Below are 22,149 nucleotides of genomic sequence, written 5' to 3'. Positions count from 1 at the left end.
GGGGGACGCCGGGTGAGAGGCGGAGATCTGGCAGAGAAGCAAAGCCTGCATTCGGGGTAAGTCACGAGCGCCAGCCCCTCCTTAGCTCGGGCTCGCTGGGTGATGTCGTCGGGATGCTGGCTCCATGTCAGCGGCTCGCTTCTGGTGGACCTGTCGGTGTTTGTTTAGGGTTAGCAGCAGGGAGCTAATACTAGCTTGCTGTTAGTTTGTGTTTAAAGTTGCAGCACTTTCTGGAATGGCTGCTTGTGCACGTTTTTACAGCAGTATTGCATATGGCAGCCCACCCGGGAAGCAGCGGAGATCTGGCCGAGAAGCAGAGCCTGCGGTCGGGGTAAATCACATGCCAAAGCCCCCTCCTCAGCTCGGGCTCGTTAGGTGATGTCGGGCTTCTGGTGGACCTGTCGGTGTTTGTTTACGGTTAGCAGCAGCTGCCTGACTGATCTCCCCAGACACAGGGGAGCGTTGACAGTGCGTGTCTCGTGTCGCAGTGAGTGTCTTCAACTAGAAACGCTGTTGTTTTGTTTCGGTAATTGACGGTGACATGTAAGCTAGGTGGCGTTATAGCAATCGGTGCCCGGCTTGCCGGCCGGGGGCAGTGGCAGCCGCCTGCTCAGTGGCGGGTTGATCCCCGGCTGTACCCGGGCGGCTCACTGCGAGGCTGGCGATGCTCCCGCTGACTTCGCACACCTGAGCGCCAGACACGTCTCACCGGCTCAAGGTTCCCCACGTCTGCAGGGTATGTCTCATTTTCATCATTGATCATTGTCGATCTGTGACAAATCTCCAGCCTGTGTGTCCCCTGTGTGTGTCCCGCTACGGTTAGCAACAGCGAGTTTGCCTGCAGCACTATTTGCTGCAGGCAAAATAGTGCTGTTGTGGATGGAAGTGACGGCCTAACTGGGGTATTTTCTAAATATAATAATAATAAATGTGAAACTGACCTGTATTCTTATGCAACTTTATTAGCAGCGTCCTCGTAACATGGCACCAACAACACAACAGTGAGTAGCAATGAATAAATCACAAATAAAAAACGAATATAAAGTGCATGAAACATATAACTAACGCTGAATCAGTGGGAGCCCTGAGCCTGTTTCTCTGCAACAAGGTGGTCCCATCTAGGGCTAATGGGTGACACCCGCAGAGTGTTGCTGATGTCCAGTCTACTCCGTCATTTCGTTTTGGTTGCCGTCACAGCAGAAAACCCTGCTTCGCACAGATATGATGTCGGAAATGGCAACAGAGTTTTTGTGCTGTTGTGGGGATCTCAGGGTATTTGGCCATGACTTTAATCCGGAACACCGGCAGAGTGGTTTTCTCGAACATACTTTTAAGGCCGCTGTCATCTGCGATCTCCAGCAGCTGATCTTCATCTTGCACAGACATGCTGGATTCACCTGGTTTGTTGACAAATGGGTCCGACAAATACCGTGTGGGTTTGTGTGTAGCGAAAAAGTCCCGTGACCGAGACAAGCATCTTGACATGCGTAAAGCATGGGTCATGACGGAGAGGATCCGGTCATTTTTCAAAATAAAACGCTGTTCAGAATCAGATAATAAATCAAACGAAAATAATGTAATTCTTTCTGTGCGGCCCGGTACCAAATGACCCACGGCCCGGTACCTGTCCACGCCCCGGGGGTTGGGGACCACTGTGGTGGATGACAAAGATGCTCCTCTCGCAGCTACCCGTTGTCCAAAATTCAAACTCCGATGGCTGAGAGATGCAGGTAAGAGGGAGCAGGTAAAAGAGCTTCTGACAGCAGAGTGCCGCCGCACAACTGCTCCTGCATCACAGAGCCCTGCCAGTGTGCCCGCACATCTGACAGCCAAGGTGAGATGGACTTTTTCACTTTTGAGGCAGAGCCAGAGGAGACCTACTCTGCAGAAAATGAAGTCATGGACTACCTGAGGTCAGCCTATGACCTTCAGAATCTATTTACCACATACCACAATCAGATGCTGGGGTGTTGTCGGCAGCTGCTGAATGTAACTAATAATGTAACTTGTAATCTAACTTAGTTACTTTTAAATCAAGTAATCTGTAAAGTAACTAAGTTACTTTCTAGAGGAGTAGACAGTCATCAGTAATCAGATTACTTTTTCAAAGTAACTGGCAACACGGTTGGCAGTGCACATCTTGAATGAAAAAGACAGAGAGGAGCAGTAAAAAACTAACAGAGGTTTATGGTCCAAACCGTGTCTGAAAATAACCTAAATTAACCCTGTAGGTGTACTTCTTGAACACTATATCAGTTCCATCATCCCTCTGAGAGTGTCGAATAGGGGGGCATCATGATGTTGGCTCAAAATGTCAGCAATCATCGATGGACGATGGTATAGTTCATCAGCCCAACCCTAATAGGGCTGTCACTTATTCAAACATCTACAAAAAGAAACTACAAGCCACCACTTCCGACTATATTTATTCAACTGTATCTATTGCAGCTCTCCTTAGTAGAACAATGAGCCACTGTGGGCTAAACACTGGACATATCAATGACGCGCACACCAAACCTTTGAAGTTCTGAGTGGATCATTTTATTGTCCCGATTACATGCTGAACATCAAACTACACTTAAGTGTGTTGGGACATGGTTTTTATGAAACCACAGGCCTACTCTTCGGCCTAAACGTGTAGTCAAAAGCCTGAAAACAGTATGGTCTCTGTTCTTGAGAAAGCCTCCCTAACTCAGTCTCCCGGGATGCTGCATGTCCTTTTGTTCCGGACAACTTCACCCAGAGGTGTGAAAAGCCACCAGGGTCAACTCCAATTGGTAACTCTGGCCCCAAAGCCAGAAGACTGGCAGGACAAACTGCTAACTGCACAGCAACCTCTTTTCCCTTTCCAAGGACGGATAACATAACTGGGCTTAATAATTATACTAGGCTAAGTAAGACTGTTTATTCGATTCTGTGTGATGTTTATGAGTATGATATGTGTTGAGATATTTTGGATTATAAGTTATTCGAAAGTAAGGTTAGTTTGTAATGCTCTTCACGGTCATTCTTTGCATTTCAGTCTACACTGTTTGTCTAATTTAGCATCCTCACAGAAACGCGCATATCTCTTCACCTCATTAAATCTTCCCCCAGCGTGGCCAGCGACCATCTTGAAAGCATGCTAAGGAAGGTGTGAACTTTTAATTAAGCCACCATCTTGGGAACCACACTGACTGACATAGACACACACACTCACATACACATCTTTGTTTAGTTAGTACGTTGTTAGTTATTTGTGTTTTTATACTTTATTATATTCATAATAAATGTTTTTCTTTCACAAATGTTCTTTCATTAATGTTGCATAAGTGAATTTTGCCAACCTCTACACTGTCAACAACTCCATATCCTCCCCTGTTCATTATATAATCTTTAATAGTAAATATTGAGATTTCTAATTGAACTGGATCTAAATGAGACTGATCTTTACATTTGATTGTTGGTCTCTGTTACAAGGGTGGTGCCCGTCTTTTAAAAAATATAATTACAAATTGTATTATTCTTAATTGATAATTGTACTGTTTTTCATAAATAATTACATTATTCTTAATTGATAACTTTATCGTTTTAATTAATAATTGTATTTCAAACATCCTGGTCCAATGCAATACCAAAAATATAATGCACTCATAACCTAATCGTTTAGGGTAAGTTATCTTAATTATCTTAACTTTTATTTAAAAGGGACAGGGCACATTAATTAATACAAGATCAATGGTTCATATAAATGTGCCAGAGTCTCTTAGACAAATTTCCATCATGAAGTCCTAGGCAGGTTGATGTTCAAAAGAGAACAGACAAAGAAAACACAGACAAGGAACTTACATACTGTACGTATATAAGTTATATGGCTACCTGCGATTCTGCTGCGTGTAGCGGTTATCTGTTGTTCACACTGGCTGCCGATCAGCTGCAGAAGTTCCAATGCCAGCTCTAGGTTTTAACATAGGGTTTGCATTGAAAATGGCCATAAATGTGTGAGTGTGTGAGAGAGAGTGAGACTACTTCGATCATCTCAAGTTCTTTACGTTAAATTTTATGACCTATTTGCTCAAATAAATACCGTTACTATACAGTATGAAGCTGTGTATCTTCCATTCCTGCAAATATTTCACAATAAAAACACTGGAAAGCTTTTTATTGGAAATTGGTATGCTACAGGAAGTTGTGCAAATATTGGGAATCGCAGGAAAAATCACTGAGACCCGAAACTTTAGAAGAGCAGCGCGGCTTCCGCATCTGAACAAGAGCCGGTGGGGCCATTCTAATCAGTCAACGTGGACGTGGAAATTAAAAGCTAGTGCAACCGCAGCCGGTGTATCTTGAGGACATGCAACAAGAAAAGTGCCGCTGGTTATCCAGGCCTTTTATTCATGGACACTGGTAAGAATATTTAAACAAGACTTTTAAGGTTTAGATGAAGCAACACAGCATCTTACATTTAGCTACAACCAGTAACCTGAAGTCCTCTGTAATTGAAAGATATCAACGCACTTTAAAAGCTAACTTGAAGATATTTTACAGCCAACAATACATGGTGTTACCTGGACGTATTCAAAGACTTGCTAAAAAGTGCTATGCAGGTGAACTCAGAGATGACAGTTTAAAAACCTGCATAATACTTTTCCCATTTGATAGTGAACAAAATTGACAATGCATTTTAAGAAGGGAGATCTGGTTCTGATTCCTCATTCCCCCCCCCCCCCCCCCTATACAGTGCCTTGCATAAGTATTCACCCCCATTGGACTTTTTCCCATTATGTACTGTTACTAACTGGAATTCAAATAGACTTAAATAAACTTTTTCCCGTTTGATCAACAAAACATGCATAGTACTTTGGAGGTGCAAAATAAATTTTATTGTGACAGAAACAATAATGAGAACAAAAAAGTTGACATCTGTTGGGTGCATAAGTATTCACCCCCCTGTGTCAATACTTGGTAGAACCCCCTTTCGCTGCAATTACAGCTGCAAGTCTTTTGGGGTATGTCTCTACCAGCTTTGCACATCTAGAGATGGAAAGGTTTGTCCATTCTTCTTGGCAAAAAAGATGAAGCTCAGTCAGATTGGATGGAGACCGCAATCTTCAAGTCTTGCCATATATTCTCTATTGGATTGAGGTCTGGGCTTTGACTGGGCCATTTTAAGACATTAACATTCTTTAATCCAAACCATTCCTTTGTAGCTCTGGCTGTATGTTTAGGGTCATTGTCCTGCTGGAAGATGAACCTCCGCCCCAGTCTCAAGTCTTTTGCAGACTGCAGCAGATTTTCTTCAAGGATTTCCCTGTATTTGGCTCCATCCATCTTTCCCTCTATTCTGACCAGTTTCCCTGTACCTGCTGAAGAGAAGCATCCCCACAGCATGATGCTACCACCACCATGTTTCACTGTTGGGATGGTGTGCTCAGGGTGATGGGCAGTGTTGGGTTTTCGCCACACATAGCGTTTTGCATTGAGGCCAAAAAGTTCAATTTTGGTCTCATCTGACCAGAGCACCTTCTTCCACATGTTTGCTGTGTCTCCCACATGGCTTCTGGCAAACTCCAAACGGGATTTTTTATGGATCCCTTTCAACAATGGCTTTCTTCTTGCCACTCTTCCATAAAGGCCAGATTTGTGGAGTAGACGACTAATAGTTGTCCTGTGGACAGATTCTCCCACCTCAGCTGTGGATCTCTGCAACTCCTCCAGAGTAACCATGGGCCTCCTGGTTGCTTCTCTGATTAATTTTCTCCTAGTCCGACTCTTCAGTTTGGGTGGACGGCCTCCTCTTGGTAGGTTTGCGGTTGTGCCATATTCTTTCCATTTTCTTATGATGGATTTTATGGTGCTTAGAGAGATGTTCAAAGCTCTGGATATTTTTTTATAACCTAACCCTGCTTCATATTTCTCCACAACTTTATCCCTGACCTGTTTGGTGAGCTCCTTGGTCTTCATGATGCTGTTTGTTCAGTAATGATCTCCAACAAACTCTGAGTCCGTCACAGAACAGGTGTATTTATACTGAGATTAAATTGCAGACAGGTGGACCCTATTTACTAATTATGTGACTTGCAAATGTGACTTGTGAATGCAATTGGTCGCACCAGATCTTTGTTAGGGGTTTCACAGTAAAGGGGGTGAATACATATGCACTCAACACTTTTCAGATTTTTATTTGTAAATAATTGTGAAATCCATGTAATATTTCCCCCCACTTCCAAATGATGCACTATTTTGTGTTGGTCCATAACATAAACTCACGATGAAATAAATTTTAATCTGTGGTTATACCATGACAAAATGTAGAAAAGTCCAAAGGGGGTGAATACTTATGCAAGGCACTGTATATAGACTCAATGATTACAATGGGGAATCTATTGTGGGCACGTTTCATGAGAAAGAGTTGTAAAGGGTACAAATGGAAAAAGACAGAACCTATGAGTTGGAGAACTTTTTTAAATGGTCAAGGGTATAAAAAGGTTTATGTGCACTGGGTCAATGCCTAAGATCTGAAAAATACATAAATTTACCACATACCACAATCATCTGATAATTGTTCGGAACCCAAGCCAGTTCGTCGTCACAGTCTATCTGGTTGAAGGCATTGGGCCTCATTCACCAACCGTTTTTGAGAGAAAGATTCTTAAAAAAAAAAAAAAAACGCAATTTTTACAAAGACTGACATTCACCAATGTTTTCTTAGCTGAGATTTATTCTTAAGTAATAACATAATCTACACACACTGAAGACCACTCGTACATACACTTGACAACTACAATTCTTGTGTAAAATAATCAGTTATTGTGTTTTTAACTTTTAATAAAAAAAAATCTATAATGAGATTGAAATTACAGTCATATTTAAGAAAAATTTCCTAGAAAAAGACAAACAAGTTTCAATTGTTTTGGTTTTGTATTTATATAGCGCTTTTCTAGTCTTGATGACCACTCAAAGCGCTTTACAGTACAGTTTTACATTCACCCATTCACACACACATTCATATAGTGCATCTATTCGCAGCACTTTGTTATTCTATGGGGGGCCAGCATCTTGCCCAAGGACGACTCCCAGTCTGGGTAGATGGGTCAGACTGGGAGTCGAACTGCCGACCTTGGTTGGAGGACAACCACTCTACCCCTCAGCCCCAGCCGCCCCACTCAGCCACAGCCGCCCCTACAATGCATATTATAACCTTTCAAATGGTTTGCACTTCACCAAGGTCTGTGGATGTTTGTCTGTTTGTCTGTCGAAACACAAAGACCTGGTTCTATAGTGGCTATTGGCTACAAACTTGCCCTGGAACTGTCTTGGTTGTCAAAAGGGTTGAGAGATGACTCTGGCCGAACAGAATTTTATTGACGAGCCATGGCTTCTCATATTCTTGTGTTTGCTGTGGCTACTATCCTCCAGTAGTTGGAGTAATCCTCCTACCTGGACAAGAAAGGAGAATTCAACTTGCCTGGTAATTCACAATGTCTCATGTGTGGGTGGGACTGAATAAATAAATTAATTTGAAATTTTGTGAAATTAAAGAGGCCCACTTGTAAACTAAACATTGAAGAGTTGTGGGATTGTGTTCAGTAGGAGATTATTTTTAGTGTCTTTTTCTAGAGTATTTACAAGTTCAAATTTCTTTAAATTAGTAATTACCTTTTATATTGTGTTGCAGTGCTGGTTTTTAATATCTTGTTTTGTCTGTTTTTCCCAGGTTGGCCGAAAAAAGCTTTGCTGTATATCTTAGTTTTGAGCACTGGGCCCCACGGATTGGCATTGACCAAATGTACAAAACAAACATGAATTTGATGCCCTTTCATGCTCATTGTTTATTTTGATAGTTGAAATATTCAACTATAATAGTGGGTATAGTTGAATATTTCTATAGTTTAAACTATAGTTTACTCAAGTATATAAGAATGTACATATTGAAATGTTAAAGTTTTGATTTTCGTTAAATTGTTTATTGGCCTATAATTGATCATCACTCCCAACAATTTCAAGTGCCATAAAATTGCAAACCTGTAGTTAATATTAACTGATTAATTGGTATAAAAAAAACACCAGATATGAGAGCTTGTAAAATTATATTTATAAATATATATAAAATATATGCAAGCTGATCTACTAACGGTGCACACTGAGGATTGTGTGCAGAATAACACACAGTGTCCATTTAGACTGTCTGTCTTAATGAGTATGCAATATACATATATATACACATATATATATACTGTATATAAAACTATTGGGAGATGGAGATGCAAATACTGGAATTTTGTACACGCAATGTGATTTACAAAGCCTGAAAGTAATTGCCGGGATTGTTACTGCATGTATATTTAATACGTTTGAAAGGTAGGTGCTAATAGGCGCAGCGTTAAGCACAGATGGCTGCAGCCAAACAAAACTCATTCATTCACAGCCAATAAAAAACTGAAAATTGACCTCAAGCCTAAAGAAAAATGTACTTTAACATTCATTATGTCTTCCTATTTCCCAACATAACATTTTAACCGTTTTTTTTTTTTTTTTTTCGCAAGTTGCACTTGTCTCCAGTGCGTTCATCTCCTCCGGTGCTCTTTCCTCCCTCTCCATTCCCCAGCTGCTCCTTTGTGGGACCGCTTGTATTGAGAGACCTCACCACTGCCTGTACCCCATCTTCGATCCCTCTTGCCAGGACACTGATGGCTAACGTCAGACCACAAATGCCTCTGACCAGCTGCCTGTTGTGCGCTACAATGGCCCAAGTCTCGCACCCAAGCTCCTTTGCTACAGCCAGTGAATGGCACCTGCTGCTAAATATTGGTCATAGGCATCCCTGTCAGCAGCCCCCCATCTGTTTTATTTGCCGAGGTTATATTATGAGCTATTATTTTGTTCTTCTTCTTATGTCCTGCCATGTTCACTTAATTTCATCGGTTGGTCTTTTTGTTTTACACACAGCATTTAATTTCTCGCAGTTACTCTCACATATCGCGTTTCTTTGAGTTATATTAATATTTCTTTGCAGTAGCTCAACAACATGTTTGCCTCTTCCTCTAACACCTCCAATTCCATGGCATCACATTTCGCTTTGCGCTTGTGGTCACTCTGCTCTCCATAATGCTTCATGGCGGAAACGAGTAATACTTGCAAAACACACATTTAAATGAGACTGCCTCTACCATGTATGCACCTGTTATCATTTATGTGATTATTTCTAGTAGATCACCCACAAAACGCCCACCAACCAAAAATGCCATCTGTTATTATGCACACGCAATTTAGTACTCTTTATTTGGGATCTTAAAAGATCAGGCACAAAATGGTTATACAAATTCTGGGTTATTTTTTTCGGTCTGGGCTCACATTTGCAATATATTCCACAGGGGGAAAACAAATTATGGCAGATCTGTATGTTGTACCAACGTGGCGACAATCAACTTCATGTAACCCACTTTTAAGTTTAACAGTATGTAGGCCAGGATATATTGGTCTCAAGTCAAAGATATATTATACAATCTGACAGTTCTCTTTTAAACTTTTCAGCTGTATCGGAATGATTATCACATAAAAAATGTCATGTTATCTGTAAGTTTGTTTGTTTGCTGCCTGTAACGTTTTCCACATAGGGCAAATTTATGAACTACTGATCAAATGTTTTTTTAAAGTGTCGGTATTTGTATTAAACTGTGCTGTGTTTGTGTTGTGTCGTCACACTTTATTGACAAATGAACACTTTGGATTTGGTGACCAGGTAAAGATAGAACTGTTGAGGTCACATTTTTGCATGCATTGCATTCCAGTTCTTAATAATTAAACAATTAAATGTTGGGACCTGGCACTTGTGAACTATAGGTCGGCCTACATTTGTAGTCAAAGCCTTGACCACATGGGTTTTTCTTTGTTCTGGCGAAAAACCAGAGCCTCTAGAACTCAGTTTCCCAGGGCGCGTCAACTTCGAACAGAGGTGGGAAAACTGACGGAGAACACAAGTTTCAACCACTATTGGTCACTCTGGGCCCCATGACCCTTGAGGTCACCAGGCCAATACACTGCATGAAAAGAAGAGTTTGGGTCAGTACGTGTCGCAGGAAATTTTGGGAGAATTTTCGGTTAATGGCTGTTCACAGGAATCTGCCGGCAGCCCAGAAAACTCGCCCAGATTTGACGCGGGGTACCAGTTTCTGGCAGTTTTACAAGTCTTGGAATGTAAGGAGGTGACCCCCCTGCTCCTTAGTCTTGGGTAGGCTTTCACATGCAAATGACAATGCTCTGAGCTTTACAAATGCAAATCAGATTTGTTTCCCTCAGTGCAGATAACACCCTTTTCTAAAAGATACAAACTAATCTATCAGGCTTAAGTACACCAGGCTTAAAATAAATATAAAACCGCAGTTTTTCACTGGCTAGGCCAGTTGTCATTGTACAATATTTGTGCTGTAAGTAAATAAAGCTTTGACTCATCATATACCTTGTTCATGTTTTTTTCCCTGTACAATATGTTCAACATATAACATCAAGCATCACATGAATGAATGTATAATCTTCATTAACTGCAGTGCTTTTGTTAAATGGTAAATGGTTTTGTATTTATATAGCGCTTTTCTAGTCTTGATGACCACTCAAAGCGCTTTACAGTACAAAGGCTTACTAATAATTAATATTAATATATACATTTTTAGTAATAATATTATTATTAATATTATGTGGGAGGGGTTTACCCACATGTGTATTATATTGACCCAGTGTGACCAATAGCAACAGATCTACCAGCCAATCACAAGTGACTTTTCCTTTCAAAGGTCTGTGGTTTCATCCAATGGTGAAGTGCGGCACTGCCCCCTCACTAGCCCCCACCACTGTGATACGGCTCTCAACCATTTGTGTCACGGGTTAAAGCGGAATTCGCATCCTGTAAATGGGCACTTACTCCCAGGAATTAGGCGAGTTTGCAGGCGTTTGCAGTGGCGAAAATTCGTCTTTTCGTGCAGTGTCCCCACTGCTGTTAGCAGACAGCCTAAATTCAGAGTTTTAGAGGAAGTCTACAGTGTAGAGGGTAACAACCAATTGAGCCTGAACTGTTCCCTTGCGGGAACCAATTTGAAAAGAAAGTACGATGAAGCCTGTCTTGCTCTTGGGTTCAAAGTCAATGGGGTAGGACATGAGGAGAGACCAGTGTGGATTTTATGTCTGGAAACTCTATGAGACCCAACAAATTCAGAAGACTCTTAGAAACATTACACCACAGTCACATGCATGTGTTCTTTTTGGTCGAGCTTTATCATCTTTGTAACAAAGTGATTATAATTGAATACATTTTTTCTCTATTATTGAAAAAGTACAGACTGATGGAGGAATGTAGTGATAAATGTCCCCAAAAGTACTTAAATTAAGTTGAATTTAAGCAAAGTTATGGCACTATTCTTTGAAAAAAGCGACAAAGGTCACAAAAAGTTGTTTGAAAAATTATTTTTTATTTCCACATCAGAAATTCCTGAAAGTAATGTGGATTAATGTTCATGTGTATATTATGTAAATACACAACTAAACTTGGCCCATTTTGTCGGGGCTGGGGAGAGGTTGGGGCATGAAAAATATTCTAGACCCAAAGTGGGGCATGACAGAAAAAGTTTGATAACCATTGCATTAAGCAGAGGTGTAAAAAGTACTGAAATATTGTACTCAAGTAAAAGTTCCTTTACTTTGGTGAAATTTTACTTAAGTACAAGTAAAAGTACCCATCTAAAAATCTACTCAAGTAAAAGTAAAATGCAGTTCTTAGTTACTTCCAACAACTTGATGGGGGCCACTCCTATACAGTGCAAAAAAGGACAAGGGGTCATAAATCCAATCCAAAAACAGTTATTTTTAATAAAAGGAGAATCTTTACGAATATAAGTGGAATGACATTAAACACGTCAAACATTAAACATTTAACATGTCAACACAACATTTAAGAACTTTTGGGAGGACATGTCAAGACATGAACCACATGACAGCTAAAATAAAAAGTTAAAACGCCACTGTCCCACTGTATATTTAAACTTTTGGTTCAACTTTGGTCCACCTTTAGAGCACTAGTCTACAAACTTCTTGTTGAGTTTGAGCATTATATAGCTGTTTCCTCTTTTGCGTTTGAAGGCAAAAGAGAGCTTGCTGAGAGGTGGCCACGGGTTTTCTTCATCTGATTTAATCTCAACTGGCGGAAACTTCGATGCTTCCACTTGTTGGTCGTCCGCAGCTTGTTGGTAGTCCGCAATATCATCCTTCTCTAGCTCTCGTGACTTGGCACCAGTGTTTGCATCGACTCCATCATCCACTCTATGCAGCATCTACCACCAGTGTTGTGCAAGTTCACAACTCTCATGAACTAGTTCAAAGTTCAGTTCATACAAGTAAACATGAATAGTTCACATTCAGAGTTCACCATCTAAATTCTGAACTAGTTCATAGTTCAGTTCATTTCATAGTTTTAAGGTGGAAAGTGAGAATGAAAACTTGTTTTTTAAAGAAAACTTTATCCATCACTACCCCTTGCCTTAAACCAGGGGTGTCCAAACTTTTTGTCCCGAGGGCCACATACAGAAAAAATCCGAAGGACTGGGCCACTCACGCCGTCACGCCCTCTGCCCTGGAGCGGACTGTTGACAGTTCGACTCAACCGCGTCGGGGGGGGGGCATGGTAGCGTGGCGGCGTTATGAGGGACAGCTGACATTACATTTCATTTAGTTGACGCCTTTATCCAAAGCGACTTACAATAAAAGCCGGCGCATGGTTCTGCAACTGCGGCTGCAACTTTTCACGCAGTTGTGTCGATGGACTCGTTTTAATTTATGGTTCTCCAAGGGTTGTATGTGTTGCAAAGCAATTCACCGCCAGAACACTAGGTGGAGTAACGTTTTTTGTCGAAGACGACCATGGAGACGCCTTCTTTGTGTGTGGCAGTCGTCGTTGACTGTTTATTACTTTATTACTTTGTCTGGAGAACAAATTTTTCCCTTATCTTTCACCACAGCTTCGTAACTTCGTCGACCGACAAACCGACGTTAGCCGAGATATCCTTCCAGGAATTGCAGGCCATCTGCGTGTCCTTGTATTCCGTCAATGACGGTTTCTTCTAGTGGTCATACTTTCGGACCTCTTCTGCCAAACGCTCTTTTATTTGGTCCATATTCGTTCTTCTAAATCTTCTGTGGTTTCTGCCGGTATTATGAGGCATGAAACCGGAAATGTGACTCTGGAAAGGATGTAGTTAGCGGAGCAATCACAGCCTTGCAGGCTGCGTGAGGCTTGCGTAGCTTTGTCGTATAGTTAAAAAATTTGGGACTTAAGTGCATCAACCCCGAGGGTACAAACCCAGAACAACATGAATCAAGAAAGTATAATTTCTTCAAAAATATAGCAAAACAAAGTGCTATAAGTAAGTGCCATTTAAGTGCTACTAAATTGTTATATTTTTTTATATATTATATTTTAAGACATTGATGCAGGCCAATTAAAAATGGATGGCGGGTCGCAGTTGGCCAGCGGGCTGTAGTTTGGAAACCCCTGCCTTAAACTGTACTTCATATGTATCAATTACTAAAATAAATGTTTTTTTTATCTTGTTTTATTATTGCTAATTTTGCCTGTTTATTTATTCATACCCTGCAAACAACAGGCACAACAAATCAAAGTTTTGATACATTTATTTTTAAATGATTTCTTTTATTTTGATAAGGCACTTCCTGAAAAATACGGAAAAGTTCGCTACTGGCAGGTGTGCCTTGCTGTTGGAATGAACGCGTTCTTTTGAACGCGTTCATTGCACAACACTGTCTACCACTGCAGTGAGAATCGCCTTGCGCCTTGAACTATGTTTTTTTTTTTTACTCAGTAACGGATGTAATTTCCAATGTAGCGAAGTACAATACTTCGGTCAAAATCTACTTAAGTGACCCATTGTATGCCCATTTTACCTCAGTTGATATGGTTCCAACGGTAACAAATTTTGATCAAAATACCAGAAGGATCATTTAAAACAGCACCCTTTTTACAATGTCTAAAACAGCCCTCCTCAGATTGACCTGTTTTGAGTGCCCCGCCCTCTCTCCCCCTCACCCCTCCTCCCTCCTTCACAAGATACAAGCGCCCAGATTTTTTGCTATCAATTACCTCTGTAGAAATATGGCTACTGGAGACGAAGATACAATCTTGCAACCATATCGTTTTGAACCAGAGTCAGGTGGGCCGAAGCCTGGCTGTGAGAGCCCTAGCGCCCCTGCTCCCCAGCGCAGCCCGCAGTGGGAGCAGTGGGAGCTGGAGCTGGCGCAGCAGCAGCATCCCTCCACACTGTTGAGTCAACGTTTAGAGGTGTCCCGGGGGTCTCCGCCTCGACGATCGGCATGTTTATGCGGCCACTTAGATGTCTGACGGGTAGCAGCAGCGAGCTAACGCCCGGGGAGAGGGTGGAGCGCGTTAGCTCACAAGCTAACGCTAGCCAGGGAGCCGGGCCGTCTCTCCCCGGAGCCGGTGAGATGATGGTGGGGGGGTGGTCCAAGGCTATGTAGCGAGACTCCCTACATGGGCATGGTTGGAACATGACGTATTTTTTGCGGTCGTAATCCCATTCCACGCCATCTAGCGTATAGTTTCTGACATAGAGGAACCACAACAGGGAGTTTTTGGGACGGTAGACATGCCAGATTGCCAAATTGGCATGTGTAGAGGCACTAAAAAAGTGGAATTTTCATAATATGTCCCCTTTAAGTAAAAGTAAAATTACCCATTTCAAAAACTACTCAAAAAATTACAAAGTACACAAAAAACTCCTCAATTACAGTGACGTGAGTAAATGCAATTCGTAACTTTACACATCTGCCATTAAGGCACTGTGGAGGCTCTGTAAGGTAATGAGGCTGTTTATCTGCCTTATTGATAGTAGTATGGATAGGAGAAATTCAAGATGTTTAAAAAAAATGTACAGTAAATTTAACTGGCTGATTTAATTAGTCTCAAAGCAAAACTAGAAATCACATTTTAAACATATCCATAACTGACTTTAAAATATAATGATGCTTTAACAAATGATGGATTGTTTTATTGTATTTATTGCTTCCTAAGTTTTTTCCATTTGGTAACACCTGTACTATGTAACACCTGTACTATGCAGCACATCCATTAGTTTAAATACAAACAGAAATCAAAGACCAGTTACTCAACACATTACGTTGAGATCAGAAACAGGAACCGGCTTGAATAATAATGTAAATAATTGAATCACCAAAGATTGGCAGGCAGTAATAGTGCGGCTTTTGGGGCCCCATGGCCCTGGACCAGGTGTCCATATCACCTGGCTGGTAATTTAGTTCTGATGTCAGTACACAAACTAAAGAATTGTTGTTCCTTACAGATACCAACTAAACTGACCACAAACGACACACAAACAGTTAATATTTTCCATTTCCTCATTTCTTCTGGGGTTTTTTTAGAGCTAAACGCCCACCACCACCTCACCCTCACATCAATGTGTCTGCTCACCAGATAACTGTAATGACACAGCGTGAAATAATCTAGGAATGCCATTAAAGCATTTCCAGTGACAGAGCACATCAACTAACAGCACTGCAGCTGTTAGTTGAATAAAGATCCAACCAGGAGGCTGAGGCTATACACGCTACACTGACCGTCTGATTTGAAAAAAATTACAGGGCTTATTGTTTTTCAAGACATGTCCTTGGATAAAAATCAAAAAGAACCATACAAAGCTTTACACAATTTTATCATTACCTGTAGTTCACAGTTTACCCTATGTAAAAATGCAGTTATCCATGTTTCAAACACTGCCTGTTGTATAACGTTGAATATACTTTGTCTTATATTGAAGTGAACGATTTGCTTCCATTAATATCAGAATGATAACAAAGTAGCATCTTGATACTGCTAAATGTTCACTGTGATGGATTTTGCAGTGCATGCAAATTTGATGGCCTTCAAACAGTGTACTCATTTTAAGCAAATTTTTTAAGTGTGCTCAAAATTAGAAATAAAAGCCAAAATATTGTTATTGACATCCTGAAACAAATCCCTGCAATATCAATACTATTTTCCGTCTCAAAGTTGCATTGAAAAAGAGGGGGAAAGAGTAAATTGCTTAAGAGGAAATTAATTTGGTGCAGAATTGGAAAAACATGAACCACACTGAAAAATATCACATACGATAAGACAAAACCAGAAGTCGTCTTGTTTGTGCTGTACATCTACATTTTTTAAATCTCTTAAAAATCCAGAATAATTTCTGTTACATTCGTTGGATTAATATTCACAATAAATTCAAAACTTTTATTTCAGGAATGATCTAGAAAGCAGCATCAGTATCTGCCACAACATAACATTTGCAACTGCCACATTCAGTTACTGCACTTGAATGAAGAGAAACACTTTATTCTAGCAGGACCTGCTTTACTGTCTTTACTGTTTGAACAATACAAATGAGAGATCAGGATTTTAAAAGCGCATTTTCAACACACCGATGCAGACTGCAAGAGCCTCCTACTATCTGTCTGTAGTATTTTTTCAGGAAGCTTTTAGAAACAACTGAGAATATGATAGACAGTGTTGTGCAAGTTCACACCTCTCATGAACTAGTTCAAAGTTCAGTTCAAACAAGTAAACATGAATAGTTCACCATTTAAATTCTGAACTAGTTCATAGTTCAGTTAATTTCATAGTTTTAAGATGGAAAGTGAGGCGCCTGGCTGTTCACACCGGACGTGCATTTCTCAGCGCCGGTCAGCCCGCGATTCTGCTTTCTCCGCTTGTTGTTGTATGTAACCCGTTCAATGTACTGGTTTGGGGGTAAATGAAGATGGTCTTCATAGCCCCCCCCCCCCCTCTCTCTCTTTTTATCTATATGACTGTTTGTGTGGATGGGCAGGGGGACATTTAGTTATGTGATTGGGAAAATTGGGAAAATTAAAACTCCAGGACAACATAAAGGGAATACAAAGTATGGGATTCATATTTGATCATTAAATCATATGAAATATGTCATCAATAGCGTTTAAATCCATTTTTCATTGTGTTTCCAGGCACGATACGTTCGCGGCGAGCAGAACAATTTACTCGACGCCGATATCATCGGTGCACGGCGCGAGGCACCCTTGGCGCGGCGTGGCGCTTCAGCGTCCGGTGTGAACAGCACAAAGGTTTAGCAGGGGGGTGGATGGGAGGCGCTTGGCTTTCCTTGGCGCTGCGCGGCGCTTCAGCGCCCCCGGCTTAGACAGCGTCTCTCCTCAGGAGAAGGAAAACATTCCGTAATGTTTTAGCTAGACCTCAGATAATATGAACGTGGTCACTGTTCAAATTCCTTATTTGTCATTGAGTTGCGTCCTGTTCATCGTTCAATAGAACGCGTTCATGCACAACATTGATGATAGATATGGAAAATAATTACTTTGAACTCTATAAAAAATGTTGGTATTGAAAAGTGGGATTTTCCCTTGTTTGACAAAAGGTTTTTCATAACTCAATAAAGACTTCCAGATGGAAATTTCTTGTATTGTAGCTTTCACAGTCAATTATAAATGTGAAAGAGATTCTGCAGATGGAAGTCCAGTACAAAGAAAGACTTGCCCAAAGGGTACAGTTTTAAACGCCAATCAGCACCAAGCATGACACAATGTAACACAAACATAAAACTTAATGTTAAAATCTGAATACTACGTCAAATACTCAAATTAATATGATAAGTAAAAAAACTAAAATTAGACAGATTAGAAGTAAATTCCAAATTCAGAAATAAAGCAAACACCAATGTAAAAAACTGACAAATAGTTTTTAAAACTGAAATAATGTTCTCATCCATTGCTTGTGAGTGATTAAATCCTTATCCCGGCACTAAGAAAATCATTTTTGCCACAGTTTACTCTCGTATTTGATGCATTTATTTGTATTTGATTGAAGTATAATATATATATGTATATATATATATTATTCTATTATGAGATAAAGTCTCATATTATTCGATTAACAACCAAAAACACATTAACATGTTGTTTTGTTCTACTACCGTTGTTTTTTTTTTAAGGTTAAAACAAAAACACAACATTTGTGACCGGAACAGAGTATTACTCTTTACTCATATAGTTTACTAATATGTTCATTTATACAGACGCTTACGGGCTCACATATCTTTACATATTTTGTGTGTTTCAGTGAGGAAGCATGGTCAAGTGTGTAGAGCACACAATTTAAATTTTTTTTTTTTAATAGGTTGGCACAAAGTCAACTTCCAGCTACAGACTGCCAGACAGGGAGATCCCAGCATATCTGGTTGTGTGCCAGGCAGGAATACCACCAGGTCCAATTTCCTGCATTTCCTGACCCGCTGCCAAAACTACATGCAACAACTCCTCCCTCTCAGACTGAGGATCTGTGTCACTCTGTCTCAGGTCTTTGTTCAGTCTCCTCTCATCATCTTTTTCTGTCACCACCAGGATTTCTCTTAAGTTTTAAAGTTTCATCTCTTTGGATTCTGCTGTAGGTTGGAGCCTGGTGAGCATCATGTCACCATTCTTTGCCCTAAACGTTTGTCTCTTGTTTAATACAATTTTAGAATAAAGAATCTTGTGTAAGTTTACGTTTTTCATGAGTTTTTACCAGCATTGACTTTCATGCTGTTCTTGAGGTCTGGGAAGTTATTAAGGAGTAGTGTAAAGACTGGTCCCTTTTGGTTCAGATCAGATTAAAACTTCTCTGCCTCAGTGGGGCCTTTCATATTTAGGCCCAGGCACGTGTACAGATAGACCCCTAGTGGTGCTCAAGCACTGGCCCTTTTGCCCTGGATGAGAAAAGTGCCCTTCTGCTGGAGCCCAATTTTTTCTTCATTCATCAATATTTAAGAATACAAATGACTCTCTCTGTCATCAATTCCCACCAAATGTGTTTTGATATCTGACGGGCATTTTTTAGAGTTCTTGTGAGAATTTCGCCCCGACATGCTCCGCGGCGCTCACAAGCCCCCCCATAACGCATAATGCCAAGAAAAGAGAGACTCCAAAAGCAGAAGGACAGGGAACTGCAGCAAGCAGCTCAGGGTAGCAGCTCTCTTTTATCTTGGATCAGGCCATCAACTTGTCAAACAGATGAGGGAGAATCAGTAACCCTACCTGGTCCAGGGGAGCCATTATTTATTTATTCAGTATTATTATTTTTAATTTCATAAATCATTTTTTGGTTTGAGCACCTGCCCCCCAAAATGTCTGTGCACGTGCCTGTTTAGGCCCAACCTGTTTCTATTTCAAAAGATGCATTTACTGCCTTCAAATGTGGTTTTGTTTTGCAGCTTTGAGCCTGCTTAGTACACTGGCTCCACTCTGTCTGCCTAGTGGCCATAAAAATCTTTTTAATGTCCAATGACCATTACACTGAATGGCCACATACAAATGACCCCTACAGTAACTGCATATCCTGAGGAATCTTTGAAGCTTATAGCCTGATTTTGCATGAAGCATGCATGTGTAATCACCAGAGACTACTCTTTAAGGAAATACATTTTTTTAGGTTTTGTAATGACAATGATAGCTTTATCTTAATTCCCTCTGTTGAAGCTTTTCGATTGTTCATGAGATCTAATAACTTGAACAAGGAAAACTCACAAAAAAATCTTATAATGGTTAATGTCAAGAATGACATACAATTATTGTATTATGAAAAGAAAACCAAGAGTTGGATGGTGAATTTTCTCCCCATCACTCTTCTCACCATTCTCTACACATAATTGTCTCTCTTGTGGGACTACTGGTTTCAGCCCCTATTTAATTAGCATTTCCATGAGCTGTTTGCTTTAATGTGCAGCGATAATGCAGTCACTATAATGTACACATCACATTTAGGGAAGTCTTAAAATTATCCATTATAAATCAACGATGACATGGAATATCCACAATCACTCAGAGAGTATAGATTTGTCTGCTGCCAGCTCTAAATATACAGACAGCTGAATATCACTCAAATAACTGACTGTCATTAACAAGCCACAAGCCACAGGAATTGCACTAAGTGAACGCTCAGTATGAACTATGTGCACAATGAATATGTTATAAAAATCGAACCTTTACAACAGTTACCAAATCTGAAGCTTTGAAGATCAATTATGAGCCATTCATAGGAATAACTTTGGCTTAAGTGCAAAAATACCCCTTTGACTGACTGGACCATATGACCACTTACTTTCTGGGATTACCCTTGTACTTTATTTATGGATCACCAGAGTTTATTATTACCATTAACAAAATGGACCAACACAATCAAATATTTCCATAACAAATTTGAATTCAATTCTAAATCTTTGCAATGTCCTGCATTAATTAAAGCTTGGATTTTCATCCAGTTCCCAGCAGCTCTTTTCCAATATAGCTTGTATTCCAACAGCTACTTGATTTTAACAAGTTTTTATAAGGCGACTTTTTTATCCATTAACAAAACTAGGTCGTTAGTTACAGTTTCTTATACCCTTGATGTATTCTGCTTTATTAGAAAAACCCAGCATCAGCCCAATATAAAATGGATAACCTACGTGTTCAGTAAGTCCGTGGTGTTTTACCTGTTTGAACTGCTCTTCATAGGTCCACTCAGGTTGCTGGGACTGGGGTTGCGCCGATGGAGACTCTGCGCGACGGGCTTGGGTGAAGGCTGTCTGGTCTCTGGCCATCAGATGCGTTGGAGCTAGACCAGTCCCATGGACCAAGGACTGCCCGTGCTGGTAGTGGTCCAACCCGTCCCCGTCATCCTGCTCATCACCATCCATGATCTCCAGCTCCTCCGTGTCATCTGCCTCCTCGTTCCCCTCCTTAACGCTGTCCGCTTTGGATGAGTCCCCGTCAAATATGCGGACCTCCTGGATAGGGAGCGTCACCCCGTTGGACGTGTTGGTAGCTCCGCCAGCTAGAGCGCCGAGCATCGCTGCCTGGTAGTGGCGGAAAGCTAGAGCTTGTTGATGTATCTGGGACTCAGCCATTGACTCAATATCTTTCTCTCGGAGCTTCTCCTCAACAGCCAGACGCGCTGCCTGTTGCCGCTGCAGGTTCTCCATGACTGCCTCGAGCTTCATGCCGCCGCTGCCGGCCTGGTTGGATATGATACCGGAGAACGGGTTGTGGGAGGAGACGGAGGGAGCCTGGACGGGAAGGCTGCCGGCGGACGAGAAAGAGCCTTGCTGTGAAGGGACGAGATAATGGTCAGGCAATGATTATTACAGGCACTTAGAAAATAAAACACACGCTCTACCTTTATACTGAGACAGTTATGGTGTCCGATCTTGAAGTGTGTGTATTTGAAGACAAGCAGAGCATCATACGGGATAAAGTTGCACTATTTGGCTAAAACACTTATTGACTCATCGAAATGTTTAGTAGATTTGAAAAATAAGAAAAAGTTAAATCCTGAACGCTTACCAAAGCAGATTTAGTTGCTACACGTGTGTTATCAAACATGCTTCTCTCTGTTAGCTGCGAAATATTATCAAGCGGATCACAAGAGTCTTCCTTCAGTCCTCGTAACTTTCTGCACTCAGCCTCCAGATAGGCTAGTGTCGATAGTTGGCTGAGAGAATACTTGAATTATGTGATGAGGAGAGTCCCGAGCTGCGTTTGGCAACAAGTGGCAACTGAAGTGAGAATGACCTCTGGAGGCAGAGATCAGCTCTCCTGCTCCATCTGCGAACAACACGTCAATAATGGAAAATACAATATGAAGAGAGACACGATCACACCAGTGCTAGTCTGCTCATCCCCTCTTCCCATGAAGCAGGAAACCTCAAGTACCCATGTAAACATTTCAGAATAAATTACAAAATTACATTTAATTGATTAACTATATTATGTCATCTGCAATATGGTATGCTGTTGTAAATTAGAGCAAATAAGTTTTTCTAACTTTTGTAGAGGTAGGCTACATGGTAATTATAGGATAGAAGTAAACTGATAGGTATATCTTTTCGAAGTCATGGAATATTAATATTGCAACACAAAGCCAATTGAGATGACAATCAATGACAATTGAGACATTCGGTTTGCCATTGTTTTTTATATAAGTATAATGCTATTTTAGACAATATGCTTAACATTTAATTTTTTATTTATTTGCTGTTAAAGTATTTATAAAAAAACTGATGTTCATGGTCATCTGTATGCTCCTGTGTT

The 22,149-nt window shown here is 40.7% G+C and overlaps 1 protein-coding gene across 1 annotated transcript in view; it reads right to left on the bottom strand.

Moving 5' to 3' along the window:
- Window positions 1–21,447, bottom strand: part of arid3c (AT rich interactive domain 3C (BRIGHT-like)) — a 93,205-nt gene extending 71,758 nt beyond the window's left edge. Inside the window, exons 1-2 of the mRNA XM_053421807.1 lie at window positions 21,403–21,447; window positions 20,553–21,164 (exon numbers count right to left, since the gene is read on the bottom strand). Of these exons, the coding sequence (XP_053277782.1) occupies window positions 20,553–21,164; window positions 21,403–21,441 (651 nt within the window). The 5' untranslated portion in view covers window positions 21,442–21,447. The remainder of the gene's footprint in view (window positions 1–20,552; window positions 21,165–21,402) is intronic.
- Between the last annotated feature and the right edge of the window lie 702 nt (window positions 21,448–22,149).

This window comes from Pleuronectes platessa, chromosome 4 (assembly GCF_947347685.1).
Source record: "Pleuronectes platessa chromosome 4, fPlePla1.1, whole genome shotgun sequence".
In the NCBI taxonomy this organism is placed as follows: domain Eukaryota; kingdom Metazoa; phylum Chordata; class Actinopteri; order Pleuronectiformes; family Pleuronectidae; genus Pleuronectes; species Pleuronectes platessa.
The sequence above is the reverse complement of the archived record's forward strand: the minus strand, read 5'-3'. Positions and strand labels throughout refer to the sequence as shown.